Below are 17,928 nucleotides of genomic sequence, written 5' to 3'. Positions count from 1 at the left end.
TTGCAGCGGATGCTTCAAAAGCATCCTGGGTAATCAGATCTGAATCCACCCAGGGAAGGGTTCAGATTATGCTTTGGTGTTGGTCATTTGTGATCAAATTTCCCAAGATGCATCTCTGCAGCTAGTCCAGCTTCCTCCGAAAAACATCCACATGAGGTTGATTAGTGATTCTAAGTTGTTGTCGGGAGCAAAGGGAGTGTGCACGGCTGTTTATCTCCGTGTGAAACCTTTGATGAACCAGTAACCTGTCCAGGATCATCACAGCTGCCATGTCACATTTAATACTGGAGTATGGCATATGGCATATGTCCAACAGTTAAGAGGTGTTTATATGTGTTGGTTAGTGGGCTTAACCTCCTTTAACCCTGCTAGTTCTTGCTTCGTGTCAGCAATAATAAAGACAGGCCACTTAGGAGAATAGACACCGCCCACTTGCTATAAATATTCACGCTACACCTTCCAACCCCAGATAGAGTTCCATGTTATATGTCAAGATCTGAGCTCAAAAGGGGGCTATAGACCACTGTTCCAACTACCGATCTCGTTGTTTGTCCAGTGACTGCCGGCTTTGTCAGTAAATCCTGCTGTTTGACGAATCATCTACCGCTGGGGCTTGTGCTTTCTTCAGTATTTTTCATCCAGTATTTCTTGCTCTCTACTTGGGTGTGACTGGCAGAGCTTGCCGGGATGGTCTCCTCCTCTCTGTCATGTGGTTGCAGCTGCGTTCATAGCAACTTTCAGATGGTCAACAAGGTCAGATGCTCGAGATCAGCACAACAACACGGCTGCAAAGGTCTGACACTTCTTCATTATCATGTATAATGCAGCAATATTTGCATTGTTTTCTCCAGAGATTGCCTTGGTAATTAATAACTATTTCGGGATGAAAACGTGCATGTACTGTATGGAAATCAAAATGAAATTATTGGGTTATGCATGGGTTTGTTTGTTTTTTTAAGGTGTATTTAACGTGACAAACATGACAGAGATGAGCCAGACTCAGTTCTCCAGGAGCTCTGGAAGAATGAGCACCACCGTCCGTCTTCGAGACATTTATGATCCCAAGCCTCAGGCTCCCAAAGGTCCGGTCCGGATCCGTCCGCCAGCTCCCAGACCTCCAGCTCCCAGAGCTCCTTCCACCAAGGAGCAGGACTCCAAGCCGAACGTTCCCAGCGAGCCTCCACCCCAAACCATCATGAGAAGAAGGCGAACCGTGTCTCTGCCTTCATGTCCTGATGAGAAGATCGAGCTGAGGAAGGCCAAAGTACGCTTCGTGGATGCTCTAGGCCTGGATCTGGAGGAGGTTAAGCACTTCAAAGTCAAAGAGCACCCCCTTATACCTGAACACGTTATGTTCAGACTCATGATGAGTTCTGAGCTAGCTTTCGGAAAGGCGCTGGAGCTGAGCCTGCCTTACTTTAAACCTTGTTTCCCTGAAGATATGGGCGCTAGCTCGGACTTCCTGACACGTCTGCAGGCCCAGAGCGTCTGTCTGGAGAAGGTTGTGTGTTCAGAGCAGGGAATAACAGGCACCCTGCACGTCCTTAACTTAGCCTATGAGAAAGAGGTGAAGGTGCACTACTCCTTCACCAACTGGAGAACGACCACGGACACAACGGCGTCCTGGACGGCCCGAGGCCACTGCGGGGAGCACGACGCCCTGGAGACAGACGTGTTCAGGTTCCGTCTGCCCGTACCACCCTTCATCCTGCGGCCGGGGGCCACCCTGGAATTTGCCATCTGCTACCGCGTGAATGGACGCGATCACTGGGACAACAACAAGGGCAACAATTTCAAACTTTCATGCCACAACTACAAGGTGACCGTGCCGAGAGAGATCGAGGACAGCCTGCTGCATTTCACCTGAGCGGCCACACGAGGGAGGCTGTAGCCGCCGGCACGACGCTCCGCAGCGACGCTCCGCAGCGACGCGACGCAGCGACGCTCCGCAGCGACGCTCCGCAGCGACGCTCCGCAGCGATGCTCCGCTGCACACATGTGCACAAGTGGTTTTGATTTGATTTTGATTTTGATTTGAAGATTTTTTTTGAAGATTTTTTTTTATATGTACAGCACTTGGTCAGACCTCACAGATCCACCAACATGTTCCAAACGGAGTAGGAATGAAGACACTTATCAAGTCCTAGCCCTGAATCTGACATACATTCTTACATATAACAAGAGTTTCAATAAACTTACCGGGTACTTATAAAACACCCATACCTACGTTAATAACTGTCCTATACAGTGATATAATACTCAATTATATGTATATATAAATATAGTCAAAATCAAACAAATCAAGGCAAACAAAAGAAAAGAAAACAAACACCCATCATTTAGTTGTGCTACTATGTATGTATGTACTGATAGAAGTAATTATAATGCATAGTATTACATTATCATTACTTTACTATAATAATACAATATAATAGAGAACAATAGACAGCAATGGTATAACAATATACTTGAATAACTATATAAGAGTAGATATGCTGTATACACTGGTTCATATATTTACCTCCAATTATATACATAGAAATTACTATAAATCTATATATCGACATATCTACATATAAATCAATACATATTAACAGAGATATAGATACACAAATACTGTACGTATAATACTACTCAATATATCCATATACATACTTACATACATAGTTGAAGTGGAATTAAATAATTCATTCAAGTCCTTTTAAAGTACTAACTCATACCTTCACTGTGAACTGCAGCTTGTTCACTGCAGGTTTGTTTCAGTAGGGGAGGTTTTGCTCAGCCGCACTCAGCCGTGCATGAAGCATTTTAACTCCACCTCACCTACTTATTTTAGCATTAGACAAAGTGAAGAAACTGACAAGATGCCTATTAAACGTGCAACTTTAAATGAACTGCAGCTGAGATATGCTTATGGTTTTACAGTGTTTATTTAGAGCAATGAAATAGCTTCTCAAGTGTTTTCTAGGTCAGACGTGGCGCTAAACACGCCGCCTCCCACATCTCCAGCTGAGTCACAGTTTATGTAAAACAAAAAATAACTAAAGTCCTGGGCAACAAACCAGATTGTGAGTCAACACTACATGTGGATCTGAATAAATGATTTTAAATCATGGCATATCACTTTAAAATGTTGTCATTGTGTTTCCAGTCATGAAAGAGTCTCCTGCTGAGCTTGTACGCCAATCCAAAGAATTTGCACTATAAAAAGTCTGATAACCCATTTTTAGGGATTGAAAGTTGTAGTGCAGAATTTGCACAAGTTGATATAAATCCATAATCTGTGCTGATTTCACAAAACTGGAGCGGATGTGGATGTACTAGGTGACTCAGCAGTTTGTGCAGGCTTGACCCCATTCCTGGGGAGCTTGTTTTGTTTGAAGAAGAGGATTACAGGGAGGGATGTTGGCTCCACCGTTAGATCCGAGCAGCGCTGACCTTTCACCACAAACTTTCCAGTGACACGGGAGCCCTGATTCCCCAGCGGGTCCTGGCAGCCACGACTCGGTGGGGGGGGGGGGGGGGGGGGGGGGGGGCGCGTCGTCTGCATTCATGACCTAAATTCATTACCTGCATGACATTCTTCAGACACGACCTCGGTCACTGATCCACTCATCAAAGCGGGGATCAGATACCAGATACTCTTAACCAGTACTGGAGTTGAGGAATGATGAAATAAAAACGGTCCAAATCATCCCCCCCTGTAAAACTGCCATCCCCCCTTTCCATCCCTTATGTCATTTCATCAATGAATGTGGTTTTACTGCTATTTCAACATTTACAGTCATCACCAGAAAAATAACACCAGAAAAATAACTTATTTGACAATTTTCACCTTTTTCAAGTAAATGTTCACTTGAAATAAGTAGAAAAATCTGCCAGTGGGACAAGATTTATCTTCTCATTACAAGCAAAAAAATCTTGTTCCACTGGCAGATTTTTCTACTTATTTTAAGTGAAAATCTACTTAAAACAGGTGAAAATTGTTGTTTTTTCCAGTGATGAGTCTTGTTTTAAGTGTAATGAGATTTTTTTACTAAAATGAGACATTTTAACTAGAAATAAGACAAATATTCTTGTTAAGATTGTGAGTTTTTGCAGTGATCCATGTTACTTATCCTGTGAAGGACAGAGTCATATTGATAAGTTCAGAAAAGTGTTTTTTATTGTTGTGTTTTGATGTATTTGATGTAAGCCCAGTGGATATTTAAAGCTTACAGAAGGCTGCATTTAACTGCTGCTATGTCATTCCTGCAGTATTTCTGCAGCTGTTTTGGTCACTGCTATTATTTGTAATATATTATATTATTTGTAATCAGCACAAATTATCTGTCCCATATGAAAAAATCCACCATCCCCCCTGATTTATTTTACAACTCGAGTACTGGCTCCATCTATTATATTTACTCTTGTTAACTTACACATTTTGAGTGGCAGAAATGGTACAAAATCCTAGACTTTACAAAGTCATCTCTTTTTACAGTTGAGGTCTCTTTTGTCTTAAGTTGATTGAAACAACATAAAAAACAAGATAGTTTGTTGTATGAACCAACTCACTCCCCAGTTTTGTTGTTTAATATTTGTACTTGATTCTCAATCCTTTCTGATTTTTTCAGACATTTCTTCTTCTGAAACACTCAGTTTTAGTTTTTCTTAAGAAATGTGGCTCTTTAAATCTCACCTCCTGACGAACACAAACCTGTCCCGCATCCTTCTGTGTTTGCAGGTCTGAAATGAGGGGAAAAGCTGCTCTGACTTGAAATAATACAGTTATTATTATATAGTGAAATTAAAAGAAAACCCACTTTCGTCTTTAACATTCTTCAAATTAGAATATTTGTACTATCTCTCTGAATTCACTGGGTAATTTTCTCTTTTTTAAATGTATTTCATGGATTTTTCTTTTAGGTTGTATAAATCTTTTGTAACTTTCTTGATTAAGGGGGGGATGCAAACGTGTCACCCGTTGCCACTCTGACAACGCCAATGAAATTCTGAAAACAACAATGTGCCGCTTCAGGGGGTGATAATAAAGTACCTGAGTAAAGGAATTTACTTGCAGCGAATGAAACGTGCGTCCTTGTTTTGACTCTTTTATATGCAAAGTTTAGCTTAATGTTTCAGTAACTTTTTTTCAGCAATATTGGTAGTGAATCTGGATATGGGATAGGATACCTCTGTCATCTTTCATTAGAGGCCAGAATTATGAATATGAAAATGTATGAATTTATGAATAAAGGTTCAAGAGTTATGCCCTTTTATCTTAGGTATGTGACCAAGTGTCCTGTTTGGTGTCATTTTTGGAAACGCCTAGACACAATCTTACAAAAACATGTGTAAAATACTCACTTTTTGTGGAATTGTTATCAAATTTGAACTTGCACTAGATAAGGCTTCATGCTGTGGTCTCATTGTGTTTTCCAGCTCATAAGTCACAGCTACACTCATCTGCAGACATCTGGTTACAAAACAAATTTCCGGCGGAAATAAAAACCTTCTTTTTCAGTGTGTTCAAACTTAGATTACTCACTGCTAGTAGCACATACAGTGATTCTGACAGTTGGGGGGAAAACTTCAGAGAATTACCTTTCAAAAGAGACCAAAACCATTCATGTACTTCAAACGGTTCAAGAACAGCTTTCAATTTACTTTGGGTATAACTTGGAAAGGCGTTTTATGCAATTGTTACAGGAATGGAAATGTGAGGCATTGAGGGGTTCAGGTCCTGGTTGGTGTGACGGACACTAGAGCGCAGCGTTGCTCTACTCAAGTACCTGCGTGTTGCTCTGGGATGCACCACCTGCATGCTGGATGGGGTTCCAGGTCCTTTGGAAAAATTAAACAGAATACACTTTCTAAGAGTCCCTATCAGTGATCACCTATCAGTGTAAGATGGCAGCAGTAATATACTCCACACAATCCTAGAGCCACATTGCAGGTGATTCCCTTTGTGGAAGCAGCAACAGAAAGGATCTGCATGAAGTCAAGTGCACGAGCCTGGAAAGAGGATGTGCGTGTATTTTGTTGCAGTTGTCCACGTTGTATTCTTCCAGCTCCAACTGAGAACTGTTAACCAAATCTGGGCCTTTTGCTTCATTTGGACTCTTCGCACTCCGTAAATACTTTACACAGCTGTGGAGGGACACAGAGGGAGAAGAGGGGACATGGAGGGACATGGAAGGACATGGAGGGACACAGAGGGAGAAGAGGGGACATGGAGGGACATGGATGGACACAGAGGGAGAAGAGGGGACATGGAGGGACATGGATGGACACAGAGGGAGAAGAGGGGACATGGAGGGACATGGAGGGACATGGAGGGACATGGAGGGACATGGATGGACACAGAGGGAAAAGAAGGGACATAGAAGGACATGGAGGGACATGGATGGACACAGAGGGACAAGAAGGGACATAGAGGGACATGTAGGGACATAGAGGGACATGTAGGGACATAGAGGGAAATGGAGGGACATGGAGGGACATGTAGGGACATGCAGGGACATAGAGGGACAAGAAGGGACGCGGAGGGACATGAAAGCAACATGGCGTCATGCGCTGACCCGTCCAGCCTCAGCCTATCTGTCATGTTGCCCTCAGAGCCGCGTTCCATCAGCAGGCTCCGAGTTGGGAGTCAGGATGGTGCTCTGGGGCGACGGCTGTTCCGGGCGACGGCTGCTGGGATGATGGCTGCTCCAGGGCGAGCAGGCAGACGGTTGTTCCGGGGCGACAGCTGCTCTAGGGTGATGGCTGCTCCAGGGCGACAGCTGCTCCAGGGCGAGCAGGGAGACGGTTGCTCCGGGGCGACAGCTGCTCTGGGGTGACGGCTGCGCTGGGGCGATGGTTCCTCCGGGATGACGGCTGCTCTAGGGTGACGGCTGCTCCGGGGTGATGGTTCCTCCGGGATGACGGCTGCTTTGGGGTGATGGTTCCTCCGGGATGACGGCTGCTTTGGGGCAACGGCTGCTCCGGGGCGAGCAGGGCAACGGTTCCTCCGGGATGACGGCTGCTCCGGGGCGAGCAGGGCAACGGTTCCTCCGGGGCGACGGCTGCTCTGGGGCTCCGGCTGCTCCAGGATGACGGCTGCTCTGGGGCAAGGTTGCTCTGGGGCGAGGGCTGCTCTGGGATGACGGTTCCTCCGGAATGACGGCTGCTTTGGGGCGACGGTTCCTCCGGGGCAACGGTTGCTCCGAAGTGACGGCTGCTCCGGGGCGAGGGTTCCTCTGGGGTGAGGGTTGCTCCGGGGCAACGGTTCCTCTGGGGCGAGGGCTGCTCCGGAATGACGGCTGCTTTGGGGCGACGGTTCCTCCGGGGCAACGGTTGCTCCGAGGTGACGGTTACTCCGGGGCGAGGGTTGCTCCAGGGCGAGGGTTGCTCCAGGGCGACGGTTCCTCTGGGGCGAGGGTTGCTCCGGGATGACGGCTGCTTTGTGGCTGCTCCGGGCCGAGCAGGGCAACGGTTCTTCCGAGGTGACGGCTGCTCCGGGACGAGGGTTGCTCCGGGGCGAGGGTTGCTCCGGGGCGACGGTTCCTCTGGGGCGAGGGTTGCTCCGGGGCAACGATTGCTCCAGGGCGAGGGCTGCTCCGGGGCGAGGGTTGCTCTGGGGCGAGGGTTTCTCAGGGGCAACGGTTGCTCCAGGGCGAGGGCTGCTCCGGAGCAACGGTTGCTCCAGGGCGAGGGCTGCTCCGGGGCGAGGGCTGCTCTGGGGCGAGGGTTGCTCCGGGGCGACAGCTGCTCTGGGGCGAGGGCTGCTCTGGGGCGAGGGTTGCTCCGGGGCGACAGCTGCTCTGGGGCGAGGGCTGCTCCGGGGCAACGGCTGCTCCGTGGAGAGGGTTGCTCCGGGGCGACGGCTGCTCCAGGGAGAGGGTTGCTCTGGGGCGACGGTTCCTCTGGGGCGAGGGCTGCTCCGGGGCGACGGTTCCTCTGGGGTGAGGGCTGCTCCGGGGCGACGGCTGCTCCGGGGCGATGGCTGCTCCGGGGAGAGGGTTGCTCCGGGGCGACGGTTCCTCTGGGGCGAGGGCTGCTCCGGGGCGACGGTTCCTCTGGGGTGAGGGCTGCTCCGGGGCGACGGCTGCTCCGGGGCGATGGCTGCTCCGGGGAGAGGGTTGCTCCGGGGCGACGGTTCCTCTGGGGCGAGGGCTGCTCCGGGGCGACGGTTCCTCTGGGGTGAGGGCTGCTCCGGGGCGAGGGTTGCTCTGGGGCGACGGTTCCTCTGGGTCGAGGACTGCTCTGGGGCGACGGCTGCTCCGGGGCGAGGGTTGCTCCAGGGCGATGGCTGCTCCGGGGCGAGGGTTGCTCCGGGGCGAGGGCTGCTCTGGGGCGAGGGCTGCTCCGGGGCGAGGGTTGCTCCGGGGCGAGGGCTGCTCCGGGGCGACGGTTCCTCTGGGGCGAGGGCTGCTCCGAGGCGACGGTTCCTCTGGGGCCTCTATCAGCTCAGACCTGAACCCCAGGCTTGATTCCAGGTCAGAGCAGAGGTTCCACCACTGAAGTGAGCGTCGCTCGTGGTGTGTTTGTCCAACCTTCCTGTCAATGTGCGGCTCTGCTGAATTTCCTCGTCTGCTTCCTTCGTGGACGTGGCTGCTGGGGATGTAAATGATCGGAGAAATGTGTCCGATTCAAATAAGGTCTATGACTAAATCTGTAAGCCAACCCCTAGTCTGGGGGCAGGAAATGGTCCCGGTTAGAAATAACTGGTGCCCCCCTTTCAGAGGGACCTCCGGAGGTCAGGACACCCCTCTCGTGCCTCCCCACACCTCCACGGGTTCTGGACCGGAGTCAGACGCAGGACTTAGCCAATCACTGCTGCTCTCCGTTCTCAGAGTGCAGGTTTACTCGTAGTTCCTAGAGTATCTAAATGTAGATTTGGAGGGCGGGCGTTCTGCTATCAGGAACCATTACTATGGAACCAACTTCCAATCTGGGTTAAGGAGGCTGACACCACCTCCACCTTTAAAACTAAACTTAAAACATTTCTGATTAGGAAAGCCTATAGTTAGTGTTCAGTCAACCTTTAAATAGTGTTTAGTAAACCTCTAGTTAGTGTTTGTAACCCTCTAGTTAGTGTTAGTAAACCTCTAGTTAGTGTTGTTAAATCTCTAGGTAGTGTAAACTCTAATGTGTTAGAGTCGCTCCTGTAGTTTCTTGTGCTGGCCCCCCTTCTCTTCTCTTTTTTCTCTTTTGTACATGGTGCAGCATCCTCTGCCGGTGGTGAAGAGCATCTCTGAATGCAAAACACCGGATCCTGCAGTGTGGGAGTGAGAGGGGCAGGGTAACGGCCCCTTTTGGGCGGGGTGAAGGTTCGTCCCTCAAGACTCCTCTCCCTGGCCCTGCCCCTTCTCAACCTTTCCCCGACCCTGCACCCCAACCTGGGACTTGATGATTGGGCCGGAGCTTCGGGAGCTGCGTGCTGGCCTGCGGTCCCCACCCCCGGTCATCCCGTTGCTGCTTCCACCTCCCTGCTGTGCTGTTGCCGTCACTGACCCTCCAGTCTGGCCCTCGGCAGGAGGGTCCCCCCTTATGAGCCTGGTCCTGGTCCAGGTTTCTTCCTCCTAAAGGGGAGTTTTTCCTTGCCACTGTTTGGCTTAAGGCTTTTCTCCCACTAGGGGAGTTTTTACCTGCCATTGTTTATGTAATAACTGCTCAGGGGTTCATGTTCTGGGTCTCTGGAAAGCGTCTAGAGACAACTTTTGTTGTATTAGACGCTATATAAATAAAATTTAATTGAATTTCATTCTTCCCAACAGCAAGGGCTCCTGGGTAAACTGGAGCGGCACCTGCTGCCACAAACAAAAGAATGTATCTGTTGAACTCAAATCACATGTAGATCACATGTATGCAGTAGTGATGGAAAAGAGACAAGATCATTTGCCGACTAACACAATCCCCATAATGGCCAAATTCTACATTCACAAATCGAAATTCATGAAAACCCCACCTATCTGTAATGCCTTTTATAATGAATTTAAGTTGTTATTGTACAGTAAATCTCTCAAGTATATGAACTTCAAATCTGCGAACAAACTGCTGATTCAGTGTTAAGGACTGTCTCCGAAAATTAGAATATTGTGATAAAGTTCTTTATTTTCTGTAATGCAATTAAAAAAACAAAAATGTCATACATTCTGGATTCATTACAAATCAACTGAAATATTGCAAGCATTTTATTATTTTAATATTGCTGATTATGGCCTACAGTTTAAGATTAAGATTCCCAGAATATTCTAATAGGATATTTTAGTTTTCTTAAGCTGTAAGCCATTTTTGTTTTTGTAATTGCATTACAGAAAATCACAATATTCTAATTTTCTGAGACAGTCCTGTAGATTAAATGATTGAAATGACCCTACCCTACCAAAAGGAAATTATAAATAAAAAAAAAACAAAGCCGCTGCCACGTCCCACTACCATCACCTGCAGGCTGGGGTCAGAGGTCCAAATGTGAAGGCACATCACAATCCACCAGAAACACCAAACCAGTGAGACTTATACACTTCTTTTGGTTTTTAAACGTATTTACTTTAATATCAAGTAGAAAGATCCATTTTAAAAGCAGCTTTTCATTGAGCTTGTCCACGGCCTCGCGTCCATGTTTACCTGAGAATAATCAGGTACTTGGTAACGTAGTCCAGGGAAAGTGTGAGGCCACCAAACTCGTCCGATCGCTCCTAATTGAACAAATGCAGTCAGGTGACCTTGTTTTCATGGATGACGTCTAAATTCCACCTGCTCAGCAGGAGGAGCTGGTTTGTGAGAGAGTAATCCAGGTGATCAGGACCGGGTCGCTGCCCAGCCGCTGCTAGCAGTTCTTCATCGGACCAACACAAACATGGCTGAGATGAATGAGGTGAGTCTGAGGGGATTACCACCCATTTCTGCTCTCGTTACCGCCCAGAAAAACACTGCCAAACAACATTTTAACGTCACACGATTCTCCGATGCCATAAAATTAAAAAAATGACTGGAAAAATGCTCAAAACTCATGCTTAACGCAAGACAGTTTGTTACAAAGTGAAAACCTGTATTGTGCAGACAATAAATAATGATTAGAAAGTGATTCTTTTCTCTTGTACACAGACGAGGTTTCTATTTGAGAACATTTACAGTGTCGATATGAAATCCGTCAGCTGGATCCGCTGGTTCCACGATTGGTGCTCCAGTGGGACGAGTCAACTTGGTCACATGCAAGTCCACCGTCCAGTCCCCCCACCCCCCCCACCCCCCCCTGAACAAACCCACCCACCCCGGCCCAAACCAACAGTCACATCAAAAAAGGGAAGTCTTTCTAAAGAGTCTGTTTACAAAAAGAGGATTCTGCACATCCGCAGCAGATCCATGACCTGGATTGTTCCTCGTCCTCCTCGGACCAGGCGCGGTGAGGCTTCAGGAAGCGTTTACGCTGAACAGAAGTGAAGTTTGCTGCATGCCATATCTTCCAGTGGCAGATCCATTTCCAGAGACATAGCCTCCAAGGTCGCTGCACCCAAATATCAGGACACCCGCTGACTGCAGGCCGGGGCGCTGGAAGACTCCGCACGTCTTCACTGACAGAACCAGACTTAAGCAACTCTTCACAGAAGAAACCTTGCTAAGGTCGGTGAAACCTGCCGGGACACAGAGAGGGACAGTTTGGATTAACGCGTTCAGATCGGTGTTTTAAATTACGGATCCCCATTAGTCGTCACTGTAGTGAAGACTATTCTTCCTGGGGTCCAACATTGCACACATAAAACAATAAAATCAAATCCTTACCATTAAAACATAACTAAATCTAAACAAAAATGATCTAAAATGTGATGGAATTCAACCCTTAAATTGTTGAAACCAGCCAGAACCAAACAACAGAAGATATTCCATTTTACACACTCAGAATTTCAGAATAAACCAACTAACTAAAACTGACTTCCTTGCTAAGTACTGATTTTCTTAATTTATTTTTGAATATAGCTTTATTGTTTATCATGGTTAAATGTGGTGGAAGCTTATTCCAATATATTACTGCTCTATACAGGACTGTGTTAGAAAATTAGAATATTGTGATAAAGTTCTTTATTTTCTGTAATGCAATTAAAAAAACAAAAATGTCATATATTCTGGATTCATTACAAATCAACTGAAATATTGCAATCCTTTTATTATTTTAATATTGCTGATCATGGCTTACAGTTTAAGATTAAGATTCCCAGAATATATAATATAATATATATCCATTATTTTCAAAACTGGAGAACTTTTCCGAGGGGGAACAATGAGTATCTCTATTTTCGAACTTGTGCCTTATATGTATGTATGTTTGTATGTATGTATGGATATATTTAGTTTGATATCGCTGTTGCTGCCATTTTTTAACTTCTTTTTTTTTTTTATTTAAATTTTTTTTATATTGTTTCCCTTAATGTATGAAACATGTATTTTGATCAAAGTTGGCTGGGAGGGCCAGTGAGTGATGTGGGTGGGCCAGTGCCACCCAGGCCCAGTACTGGCTCCTGTGCCTGGTTTTGTACACATTGATTTGAACAGTGTGATGATGCAGCCTTGAGGCTGCAGAATGACAGCAGCCCCAACAAGGAAGTGAGCAGAGGCAGAAAGAAGGTGCCGACCTCGTCAGATGCTTGCTGGAGGAATGGACTTCCATCTCGGTGCTTTTGAACTCGTTCAGCTCCTTCCTGATGGCGGCCTGCAGGGCAGAGGGAACGCGGGGTCAGACCTGAGTGCTCGGCTGCCCCGCTGCTCGGGACACATTCCTCATTTTAAAGCAGATTATATAAGCACAACCAGGTTGGATGAAAGAAGAAAAGTGAGTGAACCAAACAAAATGCAATTTAACAACTGTCATTTTATTGGAAGAACTCCCGTGGGGATGATGGGAGCAAAACGTATTTATTATTTCTTCGCCTTGTGCAGAACATCTCCACAGACTGACAAATTAAAAATGAATGATCAAAGGTCTTTTTTATTTCCTCAAACCGAGCTGACAGACTTCCTCGTAAGTCCAGACACAGTAACAGTTTTTATCCTACAGATCTGATGGTGTCGACAGAAAAGTGTTTTTGTAAGTTATTGAGAAAGTGCTTTTAAAAAAAATAAATAAATAAAAAAGGAAATCTTCACCATATTTTCTTTTTTTTTTGTCAAGCGTTTAAGAAACCCCCCGTTTGGCCCTGCCTACCTTATCAGCAGCAGACAGTCTGGTCCAGGGCTTGTCGGCGCGCCGGTCGTAGTCCTGAGCTTTAGCCACTTCCACGTAGTCGCTGAAACGGATCAGGATCTTTCTCTCCCGCAGCTCGTCCACAGTCGGACGCTGGTTGAGCTGGAAGGTAAAGACGACTATGAGCCGAAGGGAAATGAAGGCAACAGAGGTTGTCTCTACAAGCTGATGGCTCATGCGTCACCTCCAAAGTTCAAATGACTCAAATCCAGGCTCCAGCGTACCTTTCTGTTTAACCGCTGTTTGATTTCTCTCCTCTCCTCCTGTTCAGTCTGGTCATTTCTTTCTGTTGACACAAGGAAAGAAAAATTTGAGACCAAAGATTTTGTGCATGTTTGCAGGCCGGAGCTTTGGGAACTGCATGCTGACCTGCAGCCCCCCCCCGATCATCCCACTGCTGCTTCCACCTGCCTGCAGCCCCCCCCCCCCGATCATCCCACTGCTGCTTCCACCTGCCTGTGTGGATGTCTATATATATATAGACATCCACCTATATGCTTGCTGACATCCTGGCCTGCCCCCTCTCTCTACTTTCTCTGTTATTCATTCACTCTGTCTGTTCTCTCTTTTCCTGCTCTGCCCAGCTGGTCTTCAGCAGGAAGGCCCCCCCTTATGATCCAGGTCCTGGTCCAGGTTTCTACCCCCCTTATGATCCAGGTCCTGGTCCAGGTTTCTACCCCCCTTATGATCCAGGTCCTGGTCCAGGTTTCTTCCCCCTTATGATCCTGGTCCTGGTCCAGGTTTTTTCCCTCCTAAAGGGGAGTTTTTCTTGCCACTTTTTGGCTTAAGGTTTTTCTCCCACTAGGGAGACCCCTAGTGCCCCTGCACCCCTACGCCCCTGTGGTTCTGCGCCCCTGCGCCCCTGCACCCTTGTGCCCAGGCGCCCCTGCGGTTCTGCGCCCCTGCACCCCTGTGCCCAGGTGCCCCTGCGCCCCTGCACCCCTGTGCCCAGGCGCCCCTGCAGTTCTCTGCCCCTGCACCCCTGTGGTTTTGTGCCCCTGCCCCCCTGTGGTACTGCGCCCCTGTGGTACTGCGCCCCTGTGGCCCTGCGTCCCTGCACCCCTGTGTCCCTGCACCCCTGCGTCCCTGCACCCCTGTGTCCCTGCACCCCTGTGGCCCTGCGTCCCTGCACCCCTGTGTCCCTGCACCCCTGTGTCCCTGCAACCCTGTGGCCCTGCACCCCTGCGTCCCTGCACCCCTGTGGCCCTGCGCCCCAGCGCCGCTGCGCCCCTATGCCCCTGCACCCCTGTGGCCCTATATCCCTGCACCCCTGTGTCCCTGCACCCCTGTGTCCCTGCGCCCCTGTGTCCCTGCACCCCTGTGTCCCTGCGCCCCTGTGTCACTGCGCCCCTGTGTCCCTGCACCCCTGTGCCCCTGCGTCCCTCACCCCTGTGGTCCTGCACCCCTGTGGTTCTGCGCCCCAGCGCCCCTGCACCCCTGTGGTTCTGCGCCCCAGCGCCCCTGTGTCCCTGCACCCCTGTGTCCCTGCAACCCAATGCCCCTGTGGTTCTGTGCTCCTGCACCCCTGCGCCCCTATGCCCCTGCACCCCTGTGGCCCTGCACCCCTGTGGCCCTGCGTCCCTGTGGCCCTGCACCCCTGTATCCCTGCACCCCTGTGGTTCTGCGCCCCTGCGCCCCTGCACCCTTGTGCCCAGGCGCCCCTGCGGTTCTGCGCCCCTGCACCCCTGTGCCCAGGTGCCCCTGCGCCCCTGCACCCTTGTGCCCAGGCGCCCCTGCAGTTCTGTACCCCTGCACCCCTGTGGTTCTGTGCCCCTGCACCCCTGTGGTACTGCGCCCCTGTGGTACTGCGCCCCTGTGGCCCTGCGTCCCTGCACCCCTGTGTCCCTGCACCCCTGCGTCCCTGCACCCCTGTGTCCCTGCACCCCTGTGGCCCTGCGTCCCTGCACCCCTGTGTCCCTGCACCCCTGTGTCCCTGCAACCCTGTGGCCCTGCACCCCTGCGTCCCTGCACCCCTGCGTCCCTGCACCCCTGTGGCCCTGCGCCCCAGCGCCGCTGCGCCCCTATGCCCCTGCACCCCTGTGGCCCTATATCCCTGCACCCCTGTGTCCCTGCACCCCTGTGTCCCTGCGCCCCTGTGTCCCTGCACCCCTGTGTCCCTGCGCCCCTGTGTCACTGCGCCCCTGTGTCCCTGCACCCCTGCGTCCCTCACCCCTGTGGTCCTGCACCCCTGTGGTTCTGCGCCCCAGCACCCCTGCACCCCTGTGGTTCTGCGCCCCAGCGCCCCTGTGTCCCTGCACCCCTGTGTCCCTGCAACCCCATGCCCCTGTGGTTCTGTGCTCCTGCACCCCTGCGCCCCTATGCCCCTGCACCCCTGTGGCCCTGCACCCCTGTGGCCCTGCGTCCCTGCACCCCTGCGTCCCTGCACCCCTGTGTCCCTGCACCCCTGTATCCCTGCACCCCTGTGGTTCTGCGCCCCAGCGCCCCTGTGGTTCTAGGCCCCTGCGTCCCTATGCCCCTGCACCCCTGTGGCCCTGCGTCCCTGCACCCCTGTGGCCCTGTGTCCCTGCACCCCTGTGTCCCTGCGCCCCTGTGTCCCTGCACCCCTGCGCCCCTGCACCCCTATGCCCCTGCGCCCCTATGCCCCTGCACCCCTGCACTCCTATGCCCCTGCACCCCCGCACCCCTGTGTCCCTGCACCCCTGTGTCCCTGCACCCCTTTGGCCCTGCGCCCCTGTGTCCTTGCACCCCTGTGGCCCTGCGTCCCTGTACCCCCGCACCCCTGCACCCCCGCGCCCCTGTACCCCCGCACCCCTGAGACGCAGGGCAGCAGGAAACATGGGGCTCCACAGGGGCCTGTTTCACAATTGTTCTCAGCAATCAAGGTCTGAGCAGCTACGATGGGACATGTTCTTCCTGCAGAAGCAAGACTGTACTTCTGATTTAAGTATGTGGAGCATAAACTAGATCACAACCAGACCTATTATACAATGATTTAACCTTTTATAGTCTGTGGGAGGGGAACAGGACCATTAAACTCAGAGGGTTTGGTGGTCAGGACTGCATCATTTACTCTCAATAAAGTCTTTATTTTCATTTTCTTGAAAACAAAAAGCAGAAATTCAAAAAAGTTTTTCCAATAAAGTGAGGGAAAACACTTTAAATGGCAAAGAGTTGCATTCCTGCGTGGATGTCTGCTGTGTGCTGCTGACGTCCCCGACCCCCCAGTCTGTCCTCCGGCAGGAGGTTCCCCCTTATGATCCAGGTCCTGGTCCAGGTTTCTACCCCCCTTATGATCCAGGTCCTGGTCCAGGTTTCTACCCCCCCTTATGATCCAGGTCCTGGTCCAGGTTTCTTCCCTCCTAAAGGGGAGTTTTTCTTGCCACTGTTTGGCTTAAGGTTTTTCTCCCACTATGGGAGTTTTTACCTGCCATTGTGTATGTAATAATTGCTCTGGGGTTTATGTTCATGTTCTGGATCTCTGGAAAGCGTCTAGACACAACTTTTGTTGTATTAGACGCTATATAAATAAAATTGAATTGAATTGAATTCCTAAAAATCAAGAGCTATTTATTCTATTTAATTGTTTCTTTATTATTTGTGAAGGTGAATGCCAGCTCCAAACACAATATATAAAAACAGTTATTCTAATCTCCAATCTATAATCTTATTTTTGTGATCTACTCTTACTTTAGTTTGGGCTCTACAACAAAAACAAATTAAAATTATTTATTATTCTGAAATCTCCACAGAACTCGTGCTAAAGCGACCAAATAACTCATATTCTTTATTAAATCACAAAAACACAATTATTTGAACGGGACATTTTTAAAACTCGCCGTTCTTTTTCAAAAATGTACTGAACATAGAAGACGCTCAGTGGTGTCGCTTTCATTTTTTCAAACATTATTAGCTGATTATGTGTGTAGTGGGCTGGCATCAGTATTTGATTTTAGAATTTTGAGTGTATTTCCCACAGACTATGAGTTGAGGAAAATAGAAAAATTTAAGTTGTGGAATATTACTTTTTTTATTTTATATAAACTTAAAACATTTAAAAATATAACTTGAATATTTTTGTGTAATTAGTTACAAAGAAAATGGAGTTCTGTGAACTTATTGGGGTTTACAGTGCAGAAATGATCAGTCAGAAATTGCTGGGCACAAAGATAGAAAAGTAGCAGCTTACGCTTGAGGATGTTCCGACTCTCCAGCTCCTCCACGGCCGGTCTCTGGCTCAGTCTCCTGCGGAAAAACACTAGAATCACGTTCTGGACCATGTCTGCTGTTCCCCAGCCTCCCCCGGCACTCTGCTGGTCCCCTAGCGCGGGGAGTGTCCGAGTCCGAGCCGGGGCGCACAGTTCCAGAGCGGGGGCGCACAGTGCCCGTCCCGGAGCGCACAGTGCCCGTCCCGGAGCGCACAGTTCCCGTCCCGGAGCGCACAGTTCGCGTCCCGGAGCGCACAGTTCCCGTCCCGGAGCGCACAGTTCCAGAGAAGGAGCGCACAGTTCCCGTCCCGGAGCGCAGAGCGCCCGGAGCCGCGCATCCACAAAGCAAACACCGCGTCCCACTTCGCCTCCACAAAGCGACCTCTTCTACTCCTGCGGCATTTTAGGCTCCACATGAGGAAGAAAACGTCGGGCTGCGTGTTAACCAGCAGGCAGAGGAGCCAGTTCGGTGGGGACTTTCCTGGACGCGCTGCGGAGCTGCAAAACTCGGAGCTGCAGGACGCGGGGCTGCAGGACGCGGAGCTGCAGAGAGGACTG

General features: G+C 49.6%; 2 protein-coding genes across 3 annotated transcripts in view; one reads left to right on the top strand and one right to left on the bottom strand.

The window, feature by feature from the left end:
• Positions 1-569: 569 nt before the first annotated feature.
• LOC133449598 (protein phosphatase 1 regulatory subunit 3D-like) lies at positions 570-3,525 on the top strand. The gene is made up of 2 exons (XM_061728769.1): positions 570-793; positions 960-3,525. Exons 1-2 carry the CDS (start codon positions 688-690, stop codon positions 1,865-1,867), a joined length of 1,014 nt encoding a protein of 337 aa, XP_061584753.1. The 5' UTR covers positions 570-687; the 3' UTR covers positions 1,868-3,525.
• Positions 3,526-11,249: 7,724 nt separating this feature from the next.
• Positions 11,250-17,928, bottom strand: part of phactr3b (phosphatase and actin regulator 3b) — a 75,565-nt gene continuing 68,886 nt past the window's right edge. For both annotated transcript variants that reach the window (XM_061728767.1, XM_061728768.1), the window contains exons 9-13: positions 17,352-17,407; positions 13,429-13,490; positions 13,166-13,306; positions 12,597-12,673; positions 11,250-11,600 (exon numbers count right to left, since the gene is read on the bottom strand). In XM_061728767.1, the coding sequence (XP_061584751.1) occupies positions 11,585-11,600; positions 12,597-12,673; positions 13,166-13,306; positions 13,429-13,490; positions 17,352-17,407 (352 nt within the window). In that variant the 3' untranslated portion in view covers positions 11,250-11,584. The remainder of the gene's footprint in view (positions 11,601-12,596; positions 12,674-13,165; positions 13,307-13,428; positions 13,491-17,351; positions 17,408-17,928) is intronic.

The sequence above is a fragment of the Cololabis saira genome, chromosome 8, assembly GCF_033807715.1.
Source record: "Cololabis saira isolate AMF1-May2022 chromosome 8, fColSai1.1, whole genome shotgun sequence".
In the NCBI taxonomy this organism is placed as follows: Eukaryota; Metazoa; Chordata; class Actinopteri; order Beloniformes; family Belonidae; genus Cololabis; species Cololabis saira.
This window is presented reverse-complemented; position numbering and strand designations above follow the sequence as displayed.